Consider the following 19,427-nt stretch of genomic DNA (forward strand, 5'->3'; position numbering starts at 1 on the left):
GTTCTTGATCCTATAAACCCTAACCGCCTCACTTATATTCCCTCAATGTTAGCTTACTACCGTTCTTCAAAGTTCCTATCGGCGATCCCGAAATAACACTAACACGGAATTTGAAATTGACGAGCCTGGTTGCACAATTGAGTACTCTAAGAATGACTTAGTGTTCCACTCTAGAGCTGTCTTACGGCTGCGGCAACTGATCGAGTTATTGCATTGGCTCTGCATTGAAGTCTCTGGTAGACGAAAACAGGACTTATGGAGTAGAAAGGTCTGAAACCAGGCTGCTTTCCTTTCCTCGTTTTAGCCATACTCTAATATTCGTACAGATTTAACATTAAAAGGAACACGGTGTAACTCGATCATATAATGTCAACATCCCAAGTCAAGCAGTTTCTGTAGCTGAGAGCTTTCACTCACCGTTACATGGACCTAGTATCTGCACCAAGCTTAATACTTCCGAATGAACGATTCCGAAGTGTCGGCAATGGTATTTGGCACTCTGATCGGCCCGACTTGCGGGCAACTCTGTTCAGTTTGCCGATTTGACCATATATGCTACTAGGGACGGGTGTTGTACAACTATTCCTAGGCCCAAGCTTTAACTAGCGGGAATAGTGCAGGGATCTAGTACGGATTAATGGGGATAAGATCGTCCTCGCGCTTGGCTTGTTTCAAAACAAGCGCAGCAAACAACCTGCCTGCATCCCAGGATGTTGTTTTATGTATTAGGCAGCATAACAAAGGCTTCCCTCGGCTTGGAACACCTTACCAGACTACCATATTGCGATTCCCAGGGATGCTCCTAACCCTAGCTTCATCCTCCCAAAAGTACCACGCTAAGAAGTCAATCATTCGTATAGAGAATAGCAGCAGCCTATAAGTTTACCAACAGTATTACCATGCTGGCAACAAGCTTCTGCTATTCTGGGTGGCAGATATAGTATTAGACTGAGCTGACACGTGCTACCACACTATAGTTGATAGGAGTGCTATGTGACGAATCTGATGCTTATATCCTCGTTTAAAAGTGTATAGCTTGTGAGTGAAATAACCCAGCTTCAGATTAAGCGCCGGCTTAAAACCCAACTAAGCACCATGCATATCTTAAGCCTGGTAGTTCTAGCCTAGAAACGTATGACTAGAGTGATGGAGTTCACCCTGATCGATGTTTATTCCGTATCACAGCTCATGATTGGAAGCTGCTCGTGCATAAGTCCTTTGAAACGACGTCCAGTTTTCGATCGCAAAATGTAAGAAATTTAAAGATGCTAGCTGTCGAGTATAACCCCCTCTGGATTTAGGATATCTAGTGGCAGAAGTGAAACCACGACATCGCATCCCTTCCTTCTTTGGCGTTTCTTATTAGTATGCTCTTGGACTTGGCTTGATCTGACATGCACGAATGCCGGATTTGCCAATATGCAACTGCAGTCATAGACTGGAGAACGAATCCTAACTGCTATGGATTCGAGACAGAGGCATAAATTCACTTCTAACGCCATCTACTGACATGAATGTAACTCCAAACTCCTATGTTGTAATTTGTTCATGATTTTCCGAAACGCCCATCTAGTTCGCTTCTCTTCGAAGCCAAGGAACAATTCCCCCTCTGCTCAACGTCTTCTCAACCAACACTGCAGTAACCTCGTCCAATCCTGCGGCTTTCGAACGTTCTAACCACTCTTCAACACTAACCGTCTCAATCTTGCCATGTTTCGCTTCAAGGTACGACGGTAGATCCTCTACAGAGATCTTCTCCGTACCACAGTGATGCTTGTACGCTACTGTATCCTGAGTCTCGTAGATGGAGCTAGCAATGCCAGCAGCCACAACGTCCACGGGAACAAAGTCAAAGCACCCACTCCACGAAGCCAAGTCAGGAAGTGACGCTGTCTTGGCAGAGTAATGGAAGATGTTCTGCATGAGATCCGCCTTGGGCGCATTTGGACCCGTGATATTGGATGGACGATGGATCCAGACCGGAAGGTTGTATTGGCTGGCATACTTCTCTAGTATAGCTTCAGAAGCCCACTTCGAAGCAACGTAGCCAAGTGAGCCATCATTAGGAGGTATAGAGTCTACAACAGACACCTCGTCAAGACCGTCTTGGCCAGTGAGTTGCACAACACCACCAGTTGAAACGAAGTGCATTGGAATCTTTCGCGTAATGGCCATTCGTGCTAGCTCCCTAGACGACGATACATTCGATCGCTGCAAGGACTGGTATGTCTTTAGAAAAGAAACATCAGCGCCGTTATGGATGATTCGGTCGACTGTATTGGCAAGTTGATCGAACTGCTCTTGAGACAGACCGAGTCGTGGCAAGGATAGATCTCCCGGATAGCACGCGACTCGCGAAGATGAAAACACTGGATCACTCGTGTTGGAGGAAGACCGGACAGCAAGACAGTGGACCTTGGATACACGCTTGTCCTCGAGCAGAGCCTCAAGGATTGACACACCCAAGAATCCAGTTGCACCAGTGAGAGCGACCTGAAGACCATTTGTCGTCTCGGAAGGGAGTGGTTCTTGGACCCCAACGATGTTCAAGTCAGCGTCAATACGAGTCTCTTGATCCCAATCAATTGATATTGTAGTAGCTTCTTGAGTCGTAAAGCCATCGATCTTCGCAGCCATCTCTCCAAGAGTGCTCGCTTGGAAGAGATCAAAGACAGAGACGGTAACTCCGAACTCGCGTGTGATGTACTCCCTCAAACTGACGATACGAAGGGAATTACCCCCTGCAGAAAAGAAGTCTGTGTCTGGACCAATAGCTGCATCAACAAACGGCAGGGCCTTGAGCCATCCTAGCTTGAGCCTCTCTTGAGTCTCAGTGAGGGGCTTATCGACGATATCCTCTTCATAAGAAACAGGGAGAGCGTCAAGAGCATATTGATCCAACTTGCCAGAAGCGTTCATGGGGAGCTGGCTAATGGAGATGATTTTGGCGGGTTTCATGTATCGCGGGAGTGATAGCTCCTCCAGAAGCTGCTTCAGATAGCCTTTCTCATCTGACGGACGATTGAACTGAGAAAGGATGACGAAGGCAACAAGGTATGCACTGTCTCCTTCACCACGAAGTGAAACAGCCGCTTCGGGGACTTTACCATCAGAGGCCTTGACGATAGTGCTGGCAATATCTTGGAGCTCAATTCTGAAACCTCGAAGCTTGATCTGAGAGTCACCAGCGATACGTCCAAGGAAGCAGAGACGTCCGTCCGACAGAAACCTGGCTTTGTCACCTGTACGATACATTCGAGTCCATCCGCGAGCAACATCTTCAGCCGGTGCGAAAGGATCAGAAAGGAACTTGGCTTCTGTAAGATCCTGTCTGTTGAGGTATCCAATGGCAACACCAGCACCTCCGATCACCAGTTCGCCAGCGAGTCCAGGGCGGACAGGCTGCATGTTTTCATCCAAGATGTAGCAGGAATAATTGGGCAAAGCACGTCCGATGCTTGGATTATGAGTATCGCGCAGAGTATCACCTAGCTCATTTGAACCACATGTGGCGATGATAGTAATCTCGGTAGGGCCGTAGCCATTGCAAAGCTCAAGATTCCGCAAGCCTAGTCTCTTGAACTCACTGGTAACACGGGTTGTCATTGCTTCTCCAGCGAGTGACGCATGTTCCCAGTCGACGCACTGTCTCAAGTATTCATAGCCATGATGAATGACCGATAATGCAAGTGTAGGCGTCATGAAAGTGTGGGTGACTTTCTCATCCAGCATTAACTGCGCAAGTTGCGTGGGGTCCTTGCGAGTTTCGCTGGATGCAACGATCAAAGTCCCTCCGAGCATAATGGCGAGAGTCATCTGGGTAAGCGACATATCAAAGCCAAGAGGTGCCTGTTGAAGCATGCGACACTTGTTTAGATTGTTGTAGTGGACGAAACCGTCAAAGTGGTGTACAAGACTGGTATGAGTCAAAGCCACGGCTTTTGGAACACCCGTTGTACCGCTCGTGTAGAAGATGTAGCCCATCCCACTTCCTCTAGCTCGGTTGTCCAGATGAAAGGTGTTGGAAGGGCCAGCTTTGATGGTGTTCACGTTGATCACTTTGGCCTTCGTCTCTAGTTCAAGTGATAACGTTGCAGTTGAGTCATCAATGAGAAGTACATCGGGTTGGCAATCATCAACCATCAATTGGAGACGCTTGATCGGGTTCTGGGTATCGAGAGGTACGTATACACCCCCGATTTCAGCAATGGCAATTAGAGTGGGAAGGATGTACATGCTGGGATCGCAGTATACACCCACTTGTGAAACCTGCTTTGCCCCTGCTTCAACAAGGGCCATAGCAATCTGGTTGACCAAAGCCTTCAGCTGACTCCAGGTGAGAGCTTGTCCCATATCTGTGACGAGGGCAACATCGTCAGGCTGGTTGACAACACATTCCTCGAAGTAGTGGCTCAACGTCTCCAGACGAGGAGATGGGATCCTTTCACCTCTACCAAGGGTCAATGCCTTGCCAATCTGTTCGGCTGTCGGCTTGCAGATCTGATCTACGGTCTGAGAAGGCTCCGAGGTAAAGAGATCTAGCTTCTCCACGTAATTGTCAAGAACAAAGCTCAATTCGCTTTCAGAATAGAGGTACTCCTGTGTCTTGACGCTGACAGAAGCGGATCCATCATAGTAGGTCTCAATGTCAAAGGTCAAGTCGTAGGGATTGTTCGCGTCCTTGAATGCCACAAGCTGGGCTTGACAATCCGCCAATGGGACCTTCTGAGTAGACCCCATCTTGTAGTTCATAACGACCTGGAAGAGAGGGCTGTGGGTTGTGGAGCGAGGAAGCTTCATCTCATCAAGAAGGACGTCGAAGGGCATGTCAGAGTGCGAAAGAGCGCCGTTGGCCTTGGACTTGGCGTTGGCGACCAAATCCGCCAGAGTCTGTGAGGACGACAGTTTTAGTCGCAGAGGCAGGAGATTGACAAAGAATCCAACAGTATCGATATGTGTAGCATCGTTCTTGTTGGCATCAGTAATACCAATGCACAGATCATTGGCTGAAGCGAGATCAGAAAGGACAACCTGGAGGGCAGCAAGATGAACATGGAACGGCGTAACGTCAAGACGCTTGGCAACAGCCTTGATACTTCTGCCCTGCTCAATAGATAATCTTCTTTCAAGTGCTCGTGTAGTGTAGTCCGTGAGGGGGATGCGTGTCTTCGTCTCGGCAAAATCGAAGACGGGTAGGGTCGGTGGAAGATCCTCCAGTTCTGACCTCCAGTAGGCGAGAGTAGTGTACGGGACTTTAGCTGCCTTCTGAGCAATAGCGAAGTCAAGGTAGTCCTGCTTCTTGCTAGAAAGCGTCTGACCAGCGTAAATCATGGCTAGGTCACGAACCATGATCTGAGCGCTGTAGCCATCGAGTGCGATGTGATGGAAGCCGAAGATAAGGTCAAACTCGCCGTCAGAGTCTGGGAAAATAACAGCTTTGACGACGTTGCCATTCTCCAGGTCATATGACATGCCTTGCATGGCCTTGTACTCGATCTTGGCAGTTGAGTTGTGCTTCTGCTCTAGCCTAAAGCTAGAGTCCTTGAGCACTGCTTGTGTCGGCAGATCAGTGTCGGGATCGATGAAGAACGATGTACGGAGGGACTCATGACGATGAATCACCTGTTGGAAGGCCCTTTCCAGGTCATGTAGTCGGAGAGGACCACTGATGTGATAGTGCATGGTGACGTTGTATGTGCTATGGTCTCGGAGGAACTGTTGAAGAAACCACAAGCGTTCTTGAGCGAAGGACAAAGGGCCAGAGCGATCGATTTCTGACTGAATAGATGTCTCCTCGTCCACACCAGATTCGCTGGTAACCTGCGTTGAGTTTGGGCTGTTGCGAATGGTGAAAGGCTCGTTCTCAGTGGGCGAGGCTGAAGACACCACCGTTGACGTCTCAACAACATTGAGAGTCTTGATGGCCTGGAAGAGTTAGATTCAGAGCTTAAATAGAGAAAAGGTACGGAATCCATCATACCTGTTTGGTGACTTCAGTCTTGGTCTCGGTGTCTTCGGAAATAGTTGGTAAGTGAGAGACGACAGTGGAGCAAAGCTCAGTGATGGACGCAGTGTTAAGGATTTCTAACACAGGAGTATCGACTTCAAGTTCCTTGAGAAACCATGATCTTATCTCGGCAGCAACAAGGGAGTCTACGCCTAAGCCGAGCAGTGACTGTGACGTTTTGACAGAGCCGGCCTCAGCTTGGAGTAAGCGCTCAAGCTTGGTGCAAAATTCCTCTTCCACAACGGCGAGGATCTCGGCAGTTCCTTTAGCTTCCGATAGACGCTGAGAGATGGAGACTTTAGTGGTTGATGTACGCTCTTGGTGTTCCTCCTCCAGTGTATGATGACAAAAACGCATGTTGTCTCGCCAAAAGTACTTTTGGGCCTCAGGTTCCAAGCTGAAACGGTTGAGACCAGTGATGAGCTCGGGTGCATGAGTCGAGCTGGGCTGGCCGACGAGAATGGCCTGAGAAAACATGTTGAGTAGATCAGTCTCAGAGATGGCCATGTAGTTGGAGCTACGCAAGGTAGCCTCGTAAGCTCCCGTAGAAGAGACGTAACCAACGCCGAGAACCATGCCAATGTGCATGACTGAAGCAGCAAGGCCCTTTGCACGTCGCTGTTCGGCAATGGCGCTCATGAAAAGGTTAGAGGCCGCATAGTTGGCTTGACCACGGTTACCGACGACACTGGCCAAAGAAGAGAACATGATGAAGAAGTCAAGCTTCTGGTCAAGCAGAAGTTCGTGGAGGTTCTGGGTACCCTTGACCTTGGGCCCAAAGACCTTGGTGAAGTCTTTGACCTTGAGCTCAGTGAATGTTCGATCAGACAAGAGTAAGGCAGCATTGGCAGCACCACAGACTGGTGGCATCTCCTTGACTATCTGGTCATAGGCTTGCGACAGAGCTGCCTTGTCACTGACATCAGCCTGATAGAGATTGACTTGAGCGCCCTGAATGCGAAGCTCTTGAAGCCACACTTGATCAATGGCAGCCACGTTGCGAGTGGTCAAGGCAAGATGACGAACGCCGCAGGAGACCATCCATCTACAGAGCGCTTTACCGAGACCTCCAGTGAAGCCAATAAGAAGATACGTCTTGTCGGAGCGGAAGAGCTGACTGCCCTCAAGAGGCTGCACAACCGCGGGGATTGTTGTGTCGACAGAGAATTCGACTATGGTGGCATAGTCCTTGATTGATGGTCGCATGTTGGAAAGATCAGACAGATTGATGACAGGGCCATCTCCAGAAAGCTGAAGAGTCGACCGACTGGCGTCCCGAACACCATGGATGATGGGATCGTTGACACCCTGAGAGGCGTTACCGAGGATGTCTTGCAGCTGGTGGAACTTGCAATGGGCCGGAAGACACTGGCGCAGAGGGGAATCGACAATTCTGTAGTCTCTGCCTGAAAGGTCAATAACAGCCTTTGTGTATTGAGGCATGATGTGATTGACAAGGCGCTCTGGCGCAAGAGCGTGGATGAATAGTGCTTCAGTAGATCTTTCCATGCTGCTCTCCGACGTAGTCACGATGACATTGAGATCAAGCTCTGCCGCTTTCCATTGGAGAGCTGCACCCAAATACTCATCTGACTCATGGATAAGAACAGTGGCTCCAGCTTCAAAGTCGCTCATGAGTCTATCAGCGGTGATTGCAAGGGCTGTTTTACGCAGTAGGTCAGCAGCATCAATCTCGCTAGACGACAGATCCCAAACAAAGAATGGAGGAACTGAGATCTTCGATCTGTTTACATCAGATATGGCGAGCACTCTGGTCTGAGGCTGAGAGTCTATGTAGCCATAGCATAGATAGCCCGACGACTTGGTGCCGACTTGGAAGGGAAATAGAAGAGAATGGGTGACCGTGATGGCGACACGAGGCGAGGAGGCTGACACAGGAATACAAGGAATGGGTTCAGCGATAACAAACTGATTGGATCGCTTCTGGATCTCGACGGCGTCTCCGTGAAGAGTCTTTGCAGATCGCATTGTCATCTTACTAGCATTGAGCTGGTTATTGAGTGCCTCGTCGGACTTGACCCGGGGAATGAACCACTTGTCCTCTCTGAGAACCAACTCAGCTTCAATCGACCAAACCAGATCGTCAGATTTGAGTGATGCTCGGTACATAAGCTGGAGGAATGCATCAACCAGAAGAGATGCGGTCATTGGACCGACGAGGCCCTCGATGTCAACGTGCTGCAGATGAATGTGAGGGTATTCAGAAGACAAGCTGCGACACATTCCGATGGACATGCTTGCAAATGGCTCATCCCTTTGGCACCCTCTGGAGACCCAGAGAACTTGCCGAGATTCGTTGATGAGCCTCTGTACACCTCGAAGCTTGTCTTCTGTCAAGTCCTTGAGGATTGGCTCATCAAGATCTTCCAGAACCAAGGCTGACCGGGTCTGTATGTTGGATGAAGCCAGCTCCTCAAAGCTGCCAACGTGGTGAATGACAGGCTTGGACGAAGCGTGGCCCATCTGATGTATGATGGCCATGGCATCTTTGCCGATATCTTGACAGTGCCCACCGACGACGGTTATGGATTGAGATGAGAGCCAGTGACTGGATGCAAGTCGTGGCTGTCTCAAAATCTCCATTCTGTCATCAACAGCTTGTGACAGCATAACCGAAGTCATGTACTTCTCGGCATCAACAAAGTCATTCACAGTCTTGTCAACACCAGAGAATCCAGTCTGTTTCAGCAGTGCGTCCCACTGAGATACTGGGATCGTAGGTCCATAGCGGCGCCCATCGTCACCCCCGAGCCACCAGCCTGAAAGACCGGACATCATGAGTTTTACACGTACGATGTCGCTGGTAACTTCGAGGAGCAGCAGCTGGCCACCGGGCTTGAGTAACTTGCGGGTGTTTCGCATAGTGACAGCAAGAGACTTGGTGGCATGGAGGACATTAGAAGCGATGATGAAGTCATAGTGACCCTGAGGGAACCCTTGGTCAGTTGGGTCACTCTCGATGTTGAGGGGCTTGAAGATCATCTTGTCGGCCCAATGATCGAAAGCCTCTGCAGCAGCCTCAAAGAAGCCAGTCGAGATATCAGTGAAGGTGTAAGTCTCGAAAGCTGTTCCCAGGGAGTCCATGATGCCCTTGGTCGCACCGCCAGTTCCGGCGCCGATCTCAAGAATGTTCATACGGGGGTATCGATGAGCGATCTGCTTGGAAATCCGCCCGAGGTAGACGTTTGCTCTTTCGAAACCTAGGCCGAACTTGTAGATGCGGTTCAGCATGTCATCCTTGACCATGTGCTCTAGCATGGTAGTCTGCTTGCGTACGACTGCGGGAAGGTTCTCTCCCACAGCTTGGATAAGCTGCAGGTCGATGCGCCCAGGGAACCTTGCAGACTGTTGCATAAGCCAGTCCCTCGAGTCGCTGGACCATTCAGTCTTGATAGTGGGGTGTTGACCAGACTGGATTAAGGGGAAGAGATGGTCGATCCACTCAAAGATGCGCTGATAATGCCAGTCAAAGCCCGAAACTTCTTCACGACCAACAGCTTTGTTGAGTTCCCGAAGATAAAAGTACGAAAGACGCTCGCAAAGATCAACAAGTTCAAGATCAGATGCAGTATCTTGGTCCTGGGTGTCAGACTGCGCAATGCCGCTCGCAATGTCCACCTCCCACTCAGTCTTGGTGTAGAGCTCCTTAGCGTTACTAGGCCCAGGCCGAAGGAGAGATGTGCACGTCAGTCCCTGGAGCTGTAACACAGGCTGGCCTTCAGCAGATTGGAAAATGTCCATATCAGCGGTGAGCTCACGCTCGTTTGTGTTGGTCAAGAAAGAGTCGATCACCAAGTCCTCGCCATGGCGAAGGTGGCTGGTGTTGGCGATACGAAGGCTTCGGAAGAAGGTAGGGACAAAAGGAGCTTGAAGACTTCCATCATCGGGCCAACAATAAGCAGCAAAGATTGACTGGAACGCGCCATCTAGAAGAGCAGGGTGAATCATTGCCGGAAAGTCAGGGACAACTTGACCCGCGTGGGCGGTTGCCAGACCCAACTGACGATCAATGCTCTTAAGCTGCTTGAATTCGCCCGTGTACTCAAGTCCAATGTTGGCCAGAGCACTGTAGAATCTCTCCATATCGACGGATGTAAGTGAAGCAATTGGCTTGCTCCGCGAGGGCAGACGAGCAGCGTCGTCCAAGGAGCCAAACTCAACCCGGAGTTGCCCCTTTGCATTACACTTCCAGCTATCATTCCGTCCACTCATTGGCGTAGACAGTGTCCAACTGGCCGTGGCGAATGTTGGCTCATTTCTCTCAACCTGAAGAGTGAAAACAGTCTCCAGAGCTTGAGAGCCTTCAGTCAACTGGATGGCACTCAGGATATGGACATCAGACAGCTCAATGAGCTGGATCTCCTTGCTCGCATCGATAGCTCGTGCAGCCTCCATGGCCATAACTAAGTATCCGGCTGCTGGGTACACAATTTGCCCTTCAACTTTGTGGCCTTCCAGCCAAGGAACATCATCGAGTCGGAGATAGTTGATCCATCGCATGCTGTCAGCGGTATCCTCAACAGAGCGGGCGCCTAGTAGGGGATGAGGAGGCTGAGTGCGCTGCCGGTAGTTCAGTGACTTTCGGGATTCCCTCCAGAAGGATTGCGTATGATCCCATGCGTATGGCGGAAGTCCATCTGCCATAGCTGTGATTGACGGGAAGAAGGATTGGGTATATGCGGTAAAGTCGACAGCAGACTTGCCCAGATGAGACCAGAGGAAGCCCAGGGAGTTGCTCAGGGCCTCAACGTCGTGAGTGTTTCTGGTGACTGTACCATGATACGGCAATGGAGATCCAATGGCGCGCTTGTATGTCTGGTTGAAAGGACCCTTGAGAGCTGGGTGAGGGCCGACCTCTAGGGCCACATGACAGGGCGGGTTAGCCTCTGCAACGAGCTCCGAGGCCACCGAGAATAGAACTGGGTTCACCATGTTCTCAACCCAATACTCGTCACAGAGTGCCTCGCCATGCAGAGAGGCGGTGATGCGTTCCCCCAAGACACTGGAGTACCACTCCACAGAATCGTCACCAGGGAGAGACTTCACACCAGCAGCTTGGAGTTTCTCAAGGTATGGCTGAGCACAGGGATTCATGTGGTGGGAGTGATAGGCGGTATCAACCTTGAGGATACGAGCAAATGTACCTTGCGCGTCCAGTAAGGCCTTAGCCTCCTCAATGCTAGGCTTGTCGCCAGAGAGAGTAGTGCTAGCGGGGGCATTACTGGCAGCCACATCAATCAGGCCAGCGAAGTTCTCCTCGCAGAAGGCAGAGGCTTCCTCATATGAGAGACCAACTGCCATCATGGATCCCGTCTCTCCATTTTCTCCGCCAGCGAGCTTGGCACAAACGCCCCGAAGGTATGCTACTCGAATAGCATCAGTCGCAGATAGGAAGCCAGCAGTGTAAGCAGCTGTGATTTCTCCTGACGAATGGCCAATAACACAGTTGAATGCTATACCAGCCTTGCGTAGCAACTCAACTACCATTATCTGGACCGCAGTGCAGAGTGGCTGTGAAATAGCTGCTTCGCTAAGACGAGAGAAATCCTTGTCAGCCATGACTTGCTCAGTGAGCGTCCAGGTAGGAGGCTCTGCTAAGCTTGCCAATGACTCTTCCAGGGACGCCATCACCGTACGAGCAAAAGGGGAGGCTTTGAGGATCTCTCGTCCCATAGTAGGCCATTGCGCGCCTTGGCCAGTGAAGACACCCAAGATACGAGGAGGCTGACCCGGTGGGACAGTCTGGCTGATCAAAGGCAGCACAGCATTCTCAGCTGTGGCGTCTCTCAGCTTCTGCTGAATACTCTGCAGGCCATGGCCAGAGAAGTAGGCCCGAAGGGGAAGTTGTGATCGTCTCTGGGCCAGTGTGAAGATGATCCTATCAATCTCGCCTTTGTCGTTGTGCTCAATTGCCTCTGCAAAGTGTGCAATTTGCTTCCGTAATGAGAGATCTGAGTTGGCAGAGAGGACAAGTGGGGTGGAAATAATGCCGTCAGCCGAACTGGCTTCCCGTTGAGCGTGGTCAAATTGCTCGATTATGGCGTGGACATTGGTTCCACCGAAACCAAAGGAGTTGACGCTTGCACGTCTGGAGGATCCAGGAGCCAGCTTAGGCCATGGTTTGGACTCAGTGGGGAGCCTCAAATTGGAGACGTAAGGCTTGAGAGCAGGGTTTAGGTTCTCGAAGAGCTGGTTGGGAGGAATGACTCCTCTTTTGACAGCCTCGAGAGCCTTTATAAGGCCGGCAAGACCAGCACATCCTTCGAGATGGCCGATAGCTGTCTTGACTGAGCCTACGTACATGGGCTCAGAGACGATATCCCCATCAGTGAAGAAGGCTTCGTGAATAGCACGGGCCTCAAGAGGGTCACCAGCAGGGGTACCTGTCCCATGGGCCTCGAAGAATTGACAACGGTCTTTGAAGACGTCAAGACCGGCTTTCTTGTAAGTCTGTCGAATTAAGACTTTCTGTGCCTCCGGACTTGGTAATGTGATACCGTTTGTTCCTGTAAGTGATTAGTAAGATAAGACGTCTCAATTGTGACAATGTTTCAACTTACGTCCGTCGGAGTTGACCCCAATCTCCCTAATGACGCCTTGAATATGGTCTCCATCCGCCAACGCTTGAGACAGTGTTTTCATCATGATGGCTGCTACACCCTCGCCTCTCGCGTATCCGTTGGCAGAGGCATCCCACATCCTACTGCGTCCAGTTGGGGACAGCATGTGCAGCTTGGACTCAGAAATCATCATTTCCGGACCCAGGATAAGATTGGCGCCTCCAGCGCAGGCGACTTTGGAGACACCGTTGCGAAGGGCTGTAACAGCATCATAGACTGCAACAAGACTGGAGGAGCAAGCTGTGTCGATGGTCATAGAAGGTCCCTTCCAATCAAACAGATAAGAGATTCGGTTGGAGAGAATACTGCCAGCAGTACCGGTAGCCATATACTTGGGCATATCTTGGGGATCACGCATGAGCATTTCATGGTAGTCGCCCGTCATACATCCAACGTATACGGCTGTATCGGATCCCTTGAGGTCCTCCATAGGCAGACCAGCTGCCTCGGTTGCCTCATAAACAGCTTCAAGCAAGAGCCGTTGTTGAGGATCCATGGCCTCAGCCTCGCGGGGGTTAATCTTGAAAAATGAGGCATCAAACACTCGAATATCCTCAGACAAGAGATATGCCCTCTTCACATCGGTGCAGCCATTCTTATCACCATTGGTGCTGTAAAAGGCATCTACATTAAACCTGTCGTTGGGAATACGGGACTGAACGTCTCGCTTCTCGCACAGGAGGTCCCAGAGCTTGGAGGGGGTGTTGGCGCCGCCGGGAAAGCGGCAAGAGATGCCAATGATGGCTATGGGCTCTTTGGGGAGGGATTGATTGTCGGCCATGATTGAAATAAGTGGCCGAATTTGTGTTGAACTTGTTGGCAGTGAATGAAGAAGAAGGAAGTGTCTAATACGATACTGCTCAGGACATCACAGTCGTTGATTTTGGATTTGTCGGTATAAGTGTCAGTGCAATTTCACTAAGGTTCACATCCACAGCAGTGTATTGTGCTATGTATCTTTGAAAACACTTTTGTGGGCTTCCTAAATGGGACTTGGACATGGCCCCCATGAACTCATCCTTTGAACAGTTGTAATGGCTGAATGGACTATGTGCCTGAGCTGACTTAGGGGTGTATAGAAAAGTCTTGCGGCCGCAAACTGCCGGAGGTCTCCTTCAGCCCTCCAAGTCTCATCGATCGAGGTCGTACTCATGTCCCGTCATGAGGCATTTTCATCATGTAGGCACCGTCTGTCATCGCCTCATCCCCATATCCACCGTGCTCCAGGGTTTAGATTCCATCTCCATGGAGTCTTAGATGGGATCTGACATGTGAAGGACGGAGCGTATAGAGGTTCGTTGGGAATGGGCCGTTCACCCGTACGTGGCCTCATTTGGCCACACACCCATGAAATCTGATATAAACAGTGGAGGTGTATGGGGTTGCTTGAAAAAAAAAACATCCGAAACGAACGATACGGGATCTCCCGGATGGCGCCGCTAGCCGCTTGGCTTAGCCTAAGTTAACTTCCTTTGATGCTTACGAAGTTACGCCATTCTAAGCAGGGGGTGGCTTTTGGTTTTACAAAAGAGGCAACAATTGAGCAAATTGTCAGCCCTAGTGAGCTTCCCTTATGCTTTTGGTAGCTGGCATAAGCTAGGTTCATTTACACAGTCTTATCAACGTCCATGCCGTCCAGTCCATGCTTGAGGCATACATGTCGATGCCCCAAGAAACGTTCCCTCTCTTTTCCTCCCCATCAACTTCCAATTTTCCATCATGCACAAAGTCTTTGCCTCAGATTTCTTCAACTTTGAATTCCTTCGTCTCCTTGGCACTGTTCCCTTCCAAGGAGCAGAGGTCGGCGAGTGCCTGACCACCGCAGGACGCATCAAAGATGGTGATCCTGAGAGCTGGTATCGCGCCTGGCGTGACCAGGCAGAAAATGCACAAGCTCTAGCAGAAGAAGCTGCTGCTGTCGGCGATAGGACCGGTGCTTGCTGGGCTTATATCCGTGCTGCCAATTATTGGCGGGCCAGCGAGTTTCTGCTGCATTGCACCCCCAATGATCCGCGCATCTTGGCATCTTCAAAAGCCAGCGTGAATGCCTTTGACAAAGGATGGGTTCTTCTCGATGCCACTGTCAAGAGCTTTGAGATTCCTTACGACAAGGATATCAAACTGCCTGGCAGACTCTATCTTCCTGCTCCGCATCATAGGCTGCCTGGTAAGATTCCCGTCGTGCTGCAGACGGGAGGCTTTGACTCTACCCAGGAAGAGCTATACTTCTATGGTGCTGCTGGTGCTCTTCCCCGAGGCTATGCCGTCTTCAGTTTTGATGGACCCGGTCAAGGCCTTCCCCTACGTGTTGGGAGACTGAAACTCCGTACAGACTGGGAACACGTCGTGAGTCAAGTCCTAGACTTTGTCACAGATGACGTAGCTCCAGAGTATGATCTTGATCTTGAACGTCTAGCCATCTTTGGAGCCTCGCTCGGCGGCTACCTGTCACTACGTGCGGCAGTCGATCCCCGAATCAAAGCGTGCGTCTCTTGTGACGGACCTCTGGATCTATTCGAGATAACCCGCAGCCGTATGCCTCCCTGGTTCATCAACGGCTGGCTTTCCGGTTGGGTAAGCGATGGGCTCTTCAACTGGGTAGTAGACGCCCTCACTGCCGTGAACTTCCAGATTGCATGGGAGTTTGGGCACGGCAAATGGGTTTTTGGGGTTGAAACGCCGGCAGATGTGCTACGAGTCATGCAGCAGATCTCACTCAAGGGCGGATACCTGTCCAAGATCAAGTGCCCCACGTTAATAACTGGCGCTGCGGATTCGTTCTACTTCACGCCCGATATCAACGCCAACCCCATATTCGAGGGGCTGACGGCTCTGGGGTCTAATGAGAAGCATTTGTGGATTGGTAAGGGGGTTGAAGGTGGAGGATTGCAAGCCAAGATTGGAGCTTTAGCTGTTGTTCACCATAAGATGTTTACGTGGTTGGATTGTACTTTTGCCATCAAGCGGGATGTATTGTAGCTTACTCGTGCCCATATTTCGTAAGCCAAGTTTGACCCAAACTAGAAACTCTTCGACGTGTACGTACCTACGGGCTTTGATATACGTATTTTAGCGTATTCATTCTATTGCATACCCGACATGGGAGTGGAAAGAAGCGACTAGGGAATGGCGAGTAACCTGAATCGACCGGATCGGTGTTCCAATAGGGAAAGTCAGCATCGAAACTTGTTACTGAGCTCAGCAGCGCATAATCAAATGGCAACTGATGGATGGTAAGTGGGTGAACTGCCGGACTTCCGCTCATCAGCTCACTCCTGCATCCAGCCGAATATCTGGTATGTACCAGATTCGCCCTACCGTCATCTGTGCGCATTATAGTAAGCACTAGCCGGGTAAAGCGAAAAACAAGGATGGGAGAAGGTTCAGGGTTCGGGCAGATCGTCTAATGCACGCATTGTGGATGATGGATGCACATATCTAAACGCGTTAGACTGCGTTGCTAAATTAAGCATGCGTTCTTTTCTAATGTGATGAGGTCGGATTTCTCACTGTACCTGCTATCAGGCCATCAAAATCCTTCGGCAGCGGACTTCGCCAAACAGCGCAACATCGGAACCGAGGGACCAAGGTTTGCCGATGATTCTCAAGATCAATCATCAGATTTGTAAGAGGATGCTTATTCGCCATTCTTATGTAGCCCATTCTTCTCAGTAGACTTCAGAAAATAACAACGTGAACATCAAATAAACACACAAGATGACTTCGTTTGGGGCCCTTTATACATATATGCCTAATGCGAGAGTTTTCAAGGTAATCATCTCTGTTGCATTACCTACTTTGCATTTTTATCTACTCTTTAGCAATTTGGCTGACTGTTTGTTCAGATTCTCGCTGCAGCAAAACTCAACAATCTCATCATTGAGATTCCTGCTTATCAACACGGGGTGACCAACAAGTCAGCAGAGTTTCTCTCCAAATTCCCAGCTGGAAAGGTCCCAGCGTTTGAGGGCCCTGATGGCTTCTGTCTCGTGGAATCTGACGCTATCGCTCAGTATGTAGCCCAGTCAGGCCCTCAAGCAAGTCAGCTGCTTGGCCAAGATGCCATGAGCTCCGCCAAGATCAGACAATGGATTTCTTTCTTTGCTGAAGAGATCTACCCTACTGTCCTTGACCTTGTTATGTGGCGCGTAGGGTTAGGAGCATTTGATGAAACTACCGAGATAAAGGCACTGGCTCAGCTGGCATATGGTTTATCGGTACTGGAGAAGCATCTGAACACTGGTATATTGCTTGCTGGAGATGAACTGACACTTGCTGATCTTACTGGTGCTTCTACTCTGTTGTGGGCTTTCATGCACATAATTGATGAGCCCATGAGGCAGCAGTATCCGAATGTCGTCGCTTGGTACTTGAAGGTTGTTCAAAATGAGGAAGTTAAAGAAGTTTTTGGGAAGCCCAATTTGATCGAGAAGAGACGTATTGGGGCCAAGTGATGTTAATTTGGCATATTACGGTAGAATTATCTCCAGTTTTGAGGGGCATGCAAAAAGCTTTCTTGTGCTGCATTCCAGTAGCCTAAGTGTTTAAGTAAATGCAAATGCAGTACGGAGAAACATTACTTAGAATGTTAAGAGATAAATATAAATAAATCAAAGCAAAAAGAATATCTAGTCAGGCAAAGTATACAACGATAATAATCAAGGCCCTAGATAAAACATGATCTTGAAGAATTTCATCCCGTACGCAGAGGTGCAAGGCCGAACGAGCGATCTTCGAAGTTGAGAACAAGATACTTCCTCTTGAGGAATGCCCTACCCAGAAGAACAACCCTTGCGTCTCCATTCTCCGTGCGCCCGTATTTCCAAACATTGATATTGAGATAGCAGACAGACCCAGGCATGTCTGTCAGCTTGGTTACGTAATCACCTGCAGAAATCGTGTACTTCTTTCGGCCATCGAGTTGATATACCAGATCGGGATATTCGTGTAAACCGTCACAAGCAACGGTGTACCAATCTTGGTCTTCCGTGTTATATCCCGATGATCCCTGCTGCTGAATGTTCTGGACGATTGCCTTGGATGCAAGTTTGGCACTTTTGATGTGTCTGACCAGGTACTTGTACCCGTTCAGAGACAGGGGTGCTCCTAGTCCCTCAGATCCTTCGTCCACGACAGCGAGTGGGGGTGTACGCTTAGCAGTCTTGACGGCCTTGAATGGGACAGCATAGTTCTTGGACAACTTATCAGTCCTGATCCACATTCCTGTCAAGGACGTACTCCAATAGTTGCTGCGAGGTGGTGTTGATGGGTAAAAGGCATCACTGAGCCATTCGGGATTCTGTATCTCGTACGACTGGAGCTTTTTGGCGCTGTACATTGTAGTATCCGTACCGCCAAACACTAGCTGCGCATCGCCCCCCTGGCAGGTTGCTGCTGACTTGAGTACCTCGCATGTATGCCAACCAACCAGAGGTCCCATCTTGCCGTTCTTCCAGGCTTGAAAGTTGACGGGCTCGGACGTCGCAGTGATGGCCTCTGGTGTGGGGGCTAGGCCAAAGATTCCTCCAAAGGGAATGACAGGGACAACGCTGCCTGGGTAGGGGAAGTCGGAAACCTGCATTAGAGTGTCTTTGTTGCAGATCTCTCCAATGCAAAACTTGTCCCTTCCATAGTCAACGGTAAAGTTTGGCGCGAATGCAGTGACAGGCCACGTTGCTTGTGCAAAGGTAGTATTTTCGAACGTTGTTGAGTCATGTTCGTTGAAGAACGATTGGCTTTGAGCAACGCAGAGCTCGGGGTTGAATTGTCCCAGACAACGTCCCGATCGGACAAAAGGAGCCATCCACGTCATGTCGCTGAGCATGGTGATATTTTGTGGTGGAGAGCCGACAGTAACATTGAACAGGTACCCGTAGACGTCCCAATTGGCTGGGACTGCTACAGAGTTACCGTCACGAGCCGAACGGTGTTCCAACGTGACAGCGGCTGCATGACTCGGGCTGACAGCTCCGAAAACCTGCAGTGCAACGTGCAAAGTTGCAATGGTAAGCATCGTTGCAGATCGTTTCGGAAACAGAAACAAATGTCAGAAAGAAGGTAGAGATGCCGAAAGAGTATGTGTGGTCTGACTGATTATCCTCTGCAGAGCGCAAACATACAGGGACATGATCCACGTTTTATTACGTCTTGTAAGCGGCGTCTTTGGACACGAAGGAATCACTTTTGAGATTTGAGGCACAGCGATGAAATTAGCAAAACACAATAGCGCCTATGGCGTGGCTACTATCAAATCTTAGTAAGATCCATACAGCTAAAGTCCCATTTCGAGACTGCCAACATGGGCTGAGATGCGCCGTCGTATCGGGGTCGGTACCACAGCCTTACTTTGTTTCGCCAAGATGGGAAACTCGTCTAAGCCTTAAGCCCCACTAACGAACTTAGATACAATCACGTCAATGAACCAACAAGAAACGGTTGTACCCGAGGGAGGGGAGTGCATTAAGGTAAAGGAGGGCAGACGCCATAACCCTGGTCTAGTCGGACGCTTGGCCAGGGTGGCTTACGAACTGCCATCCGAAAATTGAGTTTCGTGGATGTCATTCGATTTAGGATTATTCTGAAACGATTGTACTGAAACTTATTTCTTAATTTGGAATATGGATCGTGTCGAACCCGGGGGCTTGGAATCTGCTAGGCAGCCTGCTTGGTCGGAGCTACGACCAAACATTAAGCAGATGGAACAGGCAGGCGGACTTCATGTTCTCCGACACTGATTCAACTTCATCTCAGTATTCTTCCAAGTCTCACCACAAATTATC

General features: G+C 49.9%; 4 protein-coding genes across 4 annotated transcripts; 2 read left to right on the top strand and 2 right to left on the bottom strand.

The window, feature by feature from the left end:
* Positions 1–1,569: 1,569 nt before the first annotated feature.
* Positions 1,570–13,429, bottom strand: FUS1 (fus1 actin binding activity protein; the record flags this gene model as incomplete). Its single annotated transcript, XM_044829561.1, has 3 exons — positions 1,570–5,925; positions 5,981–12,534; positions 12,589–13,429. The coding sequence occupies 3 exons, from the start codon at positions 13,427–13,429 to the stop codon at positions 1,570–1,572; spliced, it is 11,751 nt and encodes a 3,916-aa protein (XP_044676236.1).
* A 938-nt stretch (positions 13,430–14,367) lies between these two features.
* Positions 14,368–15,627, top strand: FUS2 (cell fusion- protein; the record flags this gene model as incomplete). The annotated part of the gene is made up of 1 exon (XM_044829562.1): positions 14,368–15,627. The coding sequence occupies one exon, from the start codon at positions 14,368–14,370 to the stop codon at positions 15,625–15,627; it is 1,260 nt and encodes a 419-aa protein (XP_044676237.1).
* A 738-nt stretch (positions 15,628–16,365) lies between these two features.
* Positions 16,366–17,102, top strand: FUS3 (mitogen-activated serine/threonine-protein kinase fus3; the record flags this gene model as incomplete). The annotated part of the gene is made up of 2 exons (XM_044829563.1): positions 16,366–16,419; positions 16,494–17,102. The coding sequence occupies 2 exons, from the start codon at positions 16,366–16,368 to the stop codon at positions 17,100–17,102; spliced, it is 663 nt and encodes a 220-aa protein (XP_044676238.1).
* A 239-nt stretch (positions 17,103–17,341) lies between these two features.
* On the bottom strand, positions 17,342–18,661 carry FUS4 (Secreted aspartic protease fus4; the record flags this gene model as incomplete). The annotated part of the gene is made up of 1 exon (XM_044829564.1): positions 17,342–18,661. The coding sequence occupies one exon, from the start codon at positions 18,659–18,661 to the stop codon at positions 17,342–17,344; it is 1,320 nt and encodes a 439-aa protein (XP_044676239.1).
* Between the last annotated feature and the right edge of the window lie 766 nt (positions 18,662–19,427).

This window comes from Fusarium musae, chromosome 9, assembly GCF_019915245.1.
Source record: "Fusarium musae strain F31 chromosome 9, whole genome shotgun sequence".
NCBI lineage: Eukaryota > Fungi > Ascomycota > Sordariomycetes > Hypocreales > Nectriaceae > Fusarium > Fusarium musae.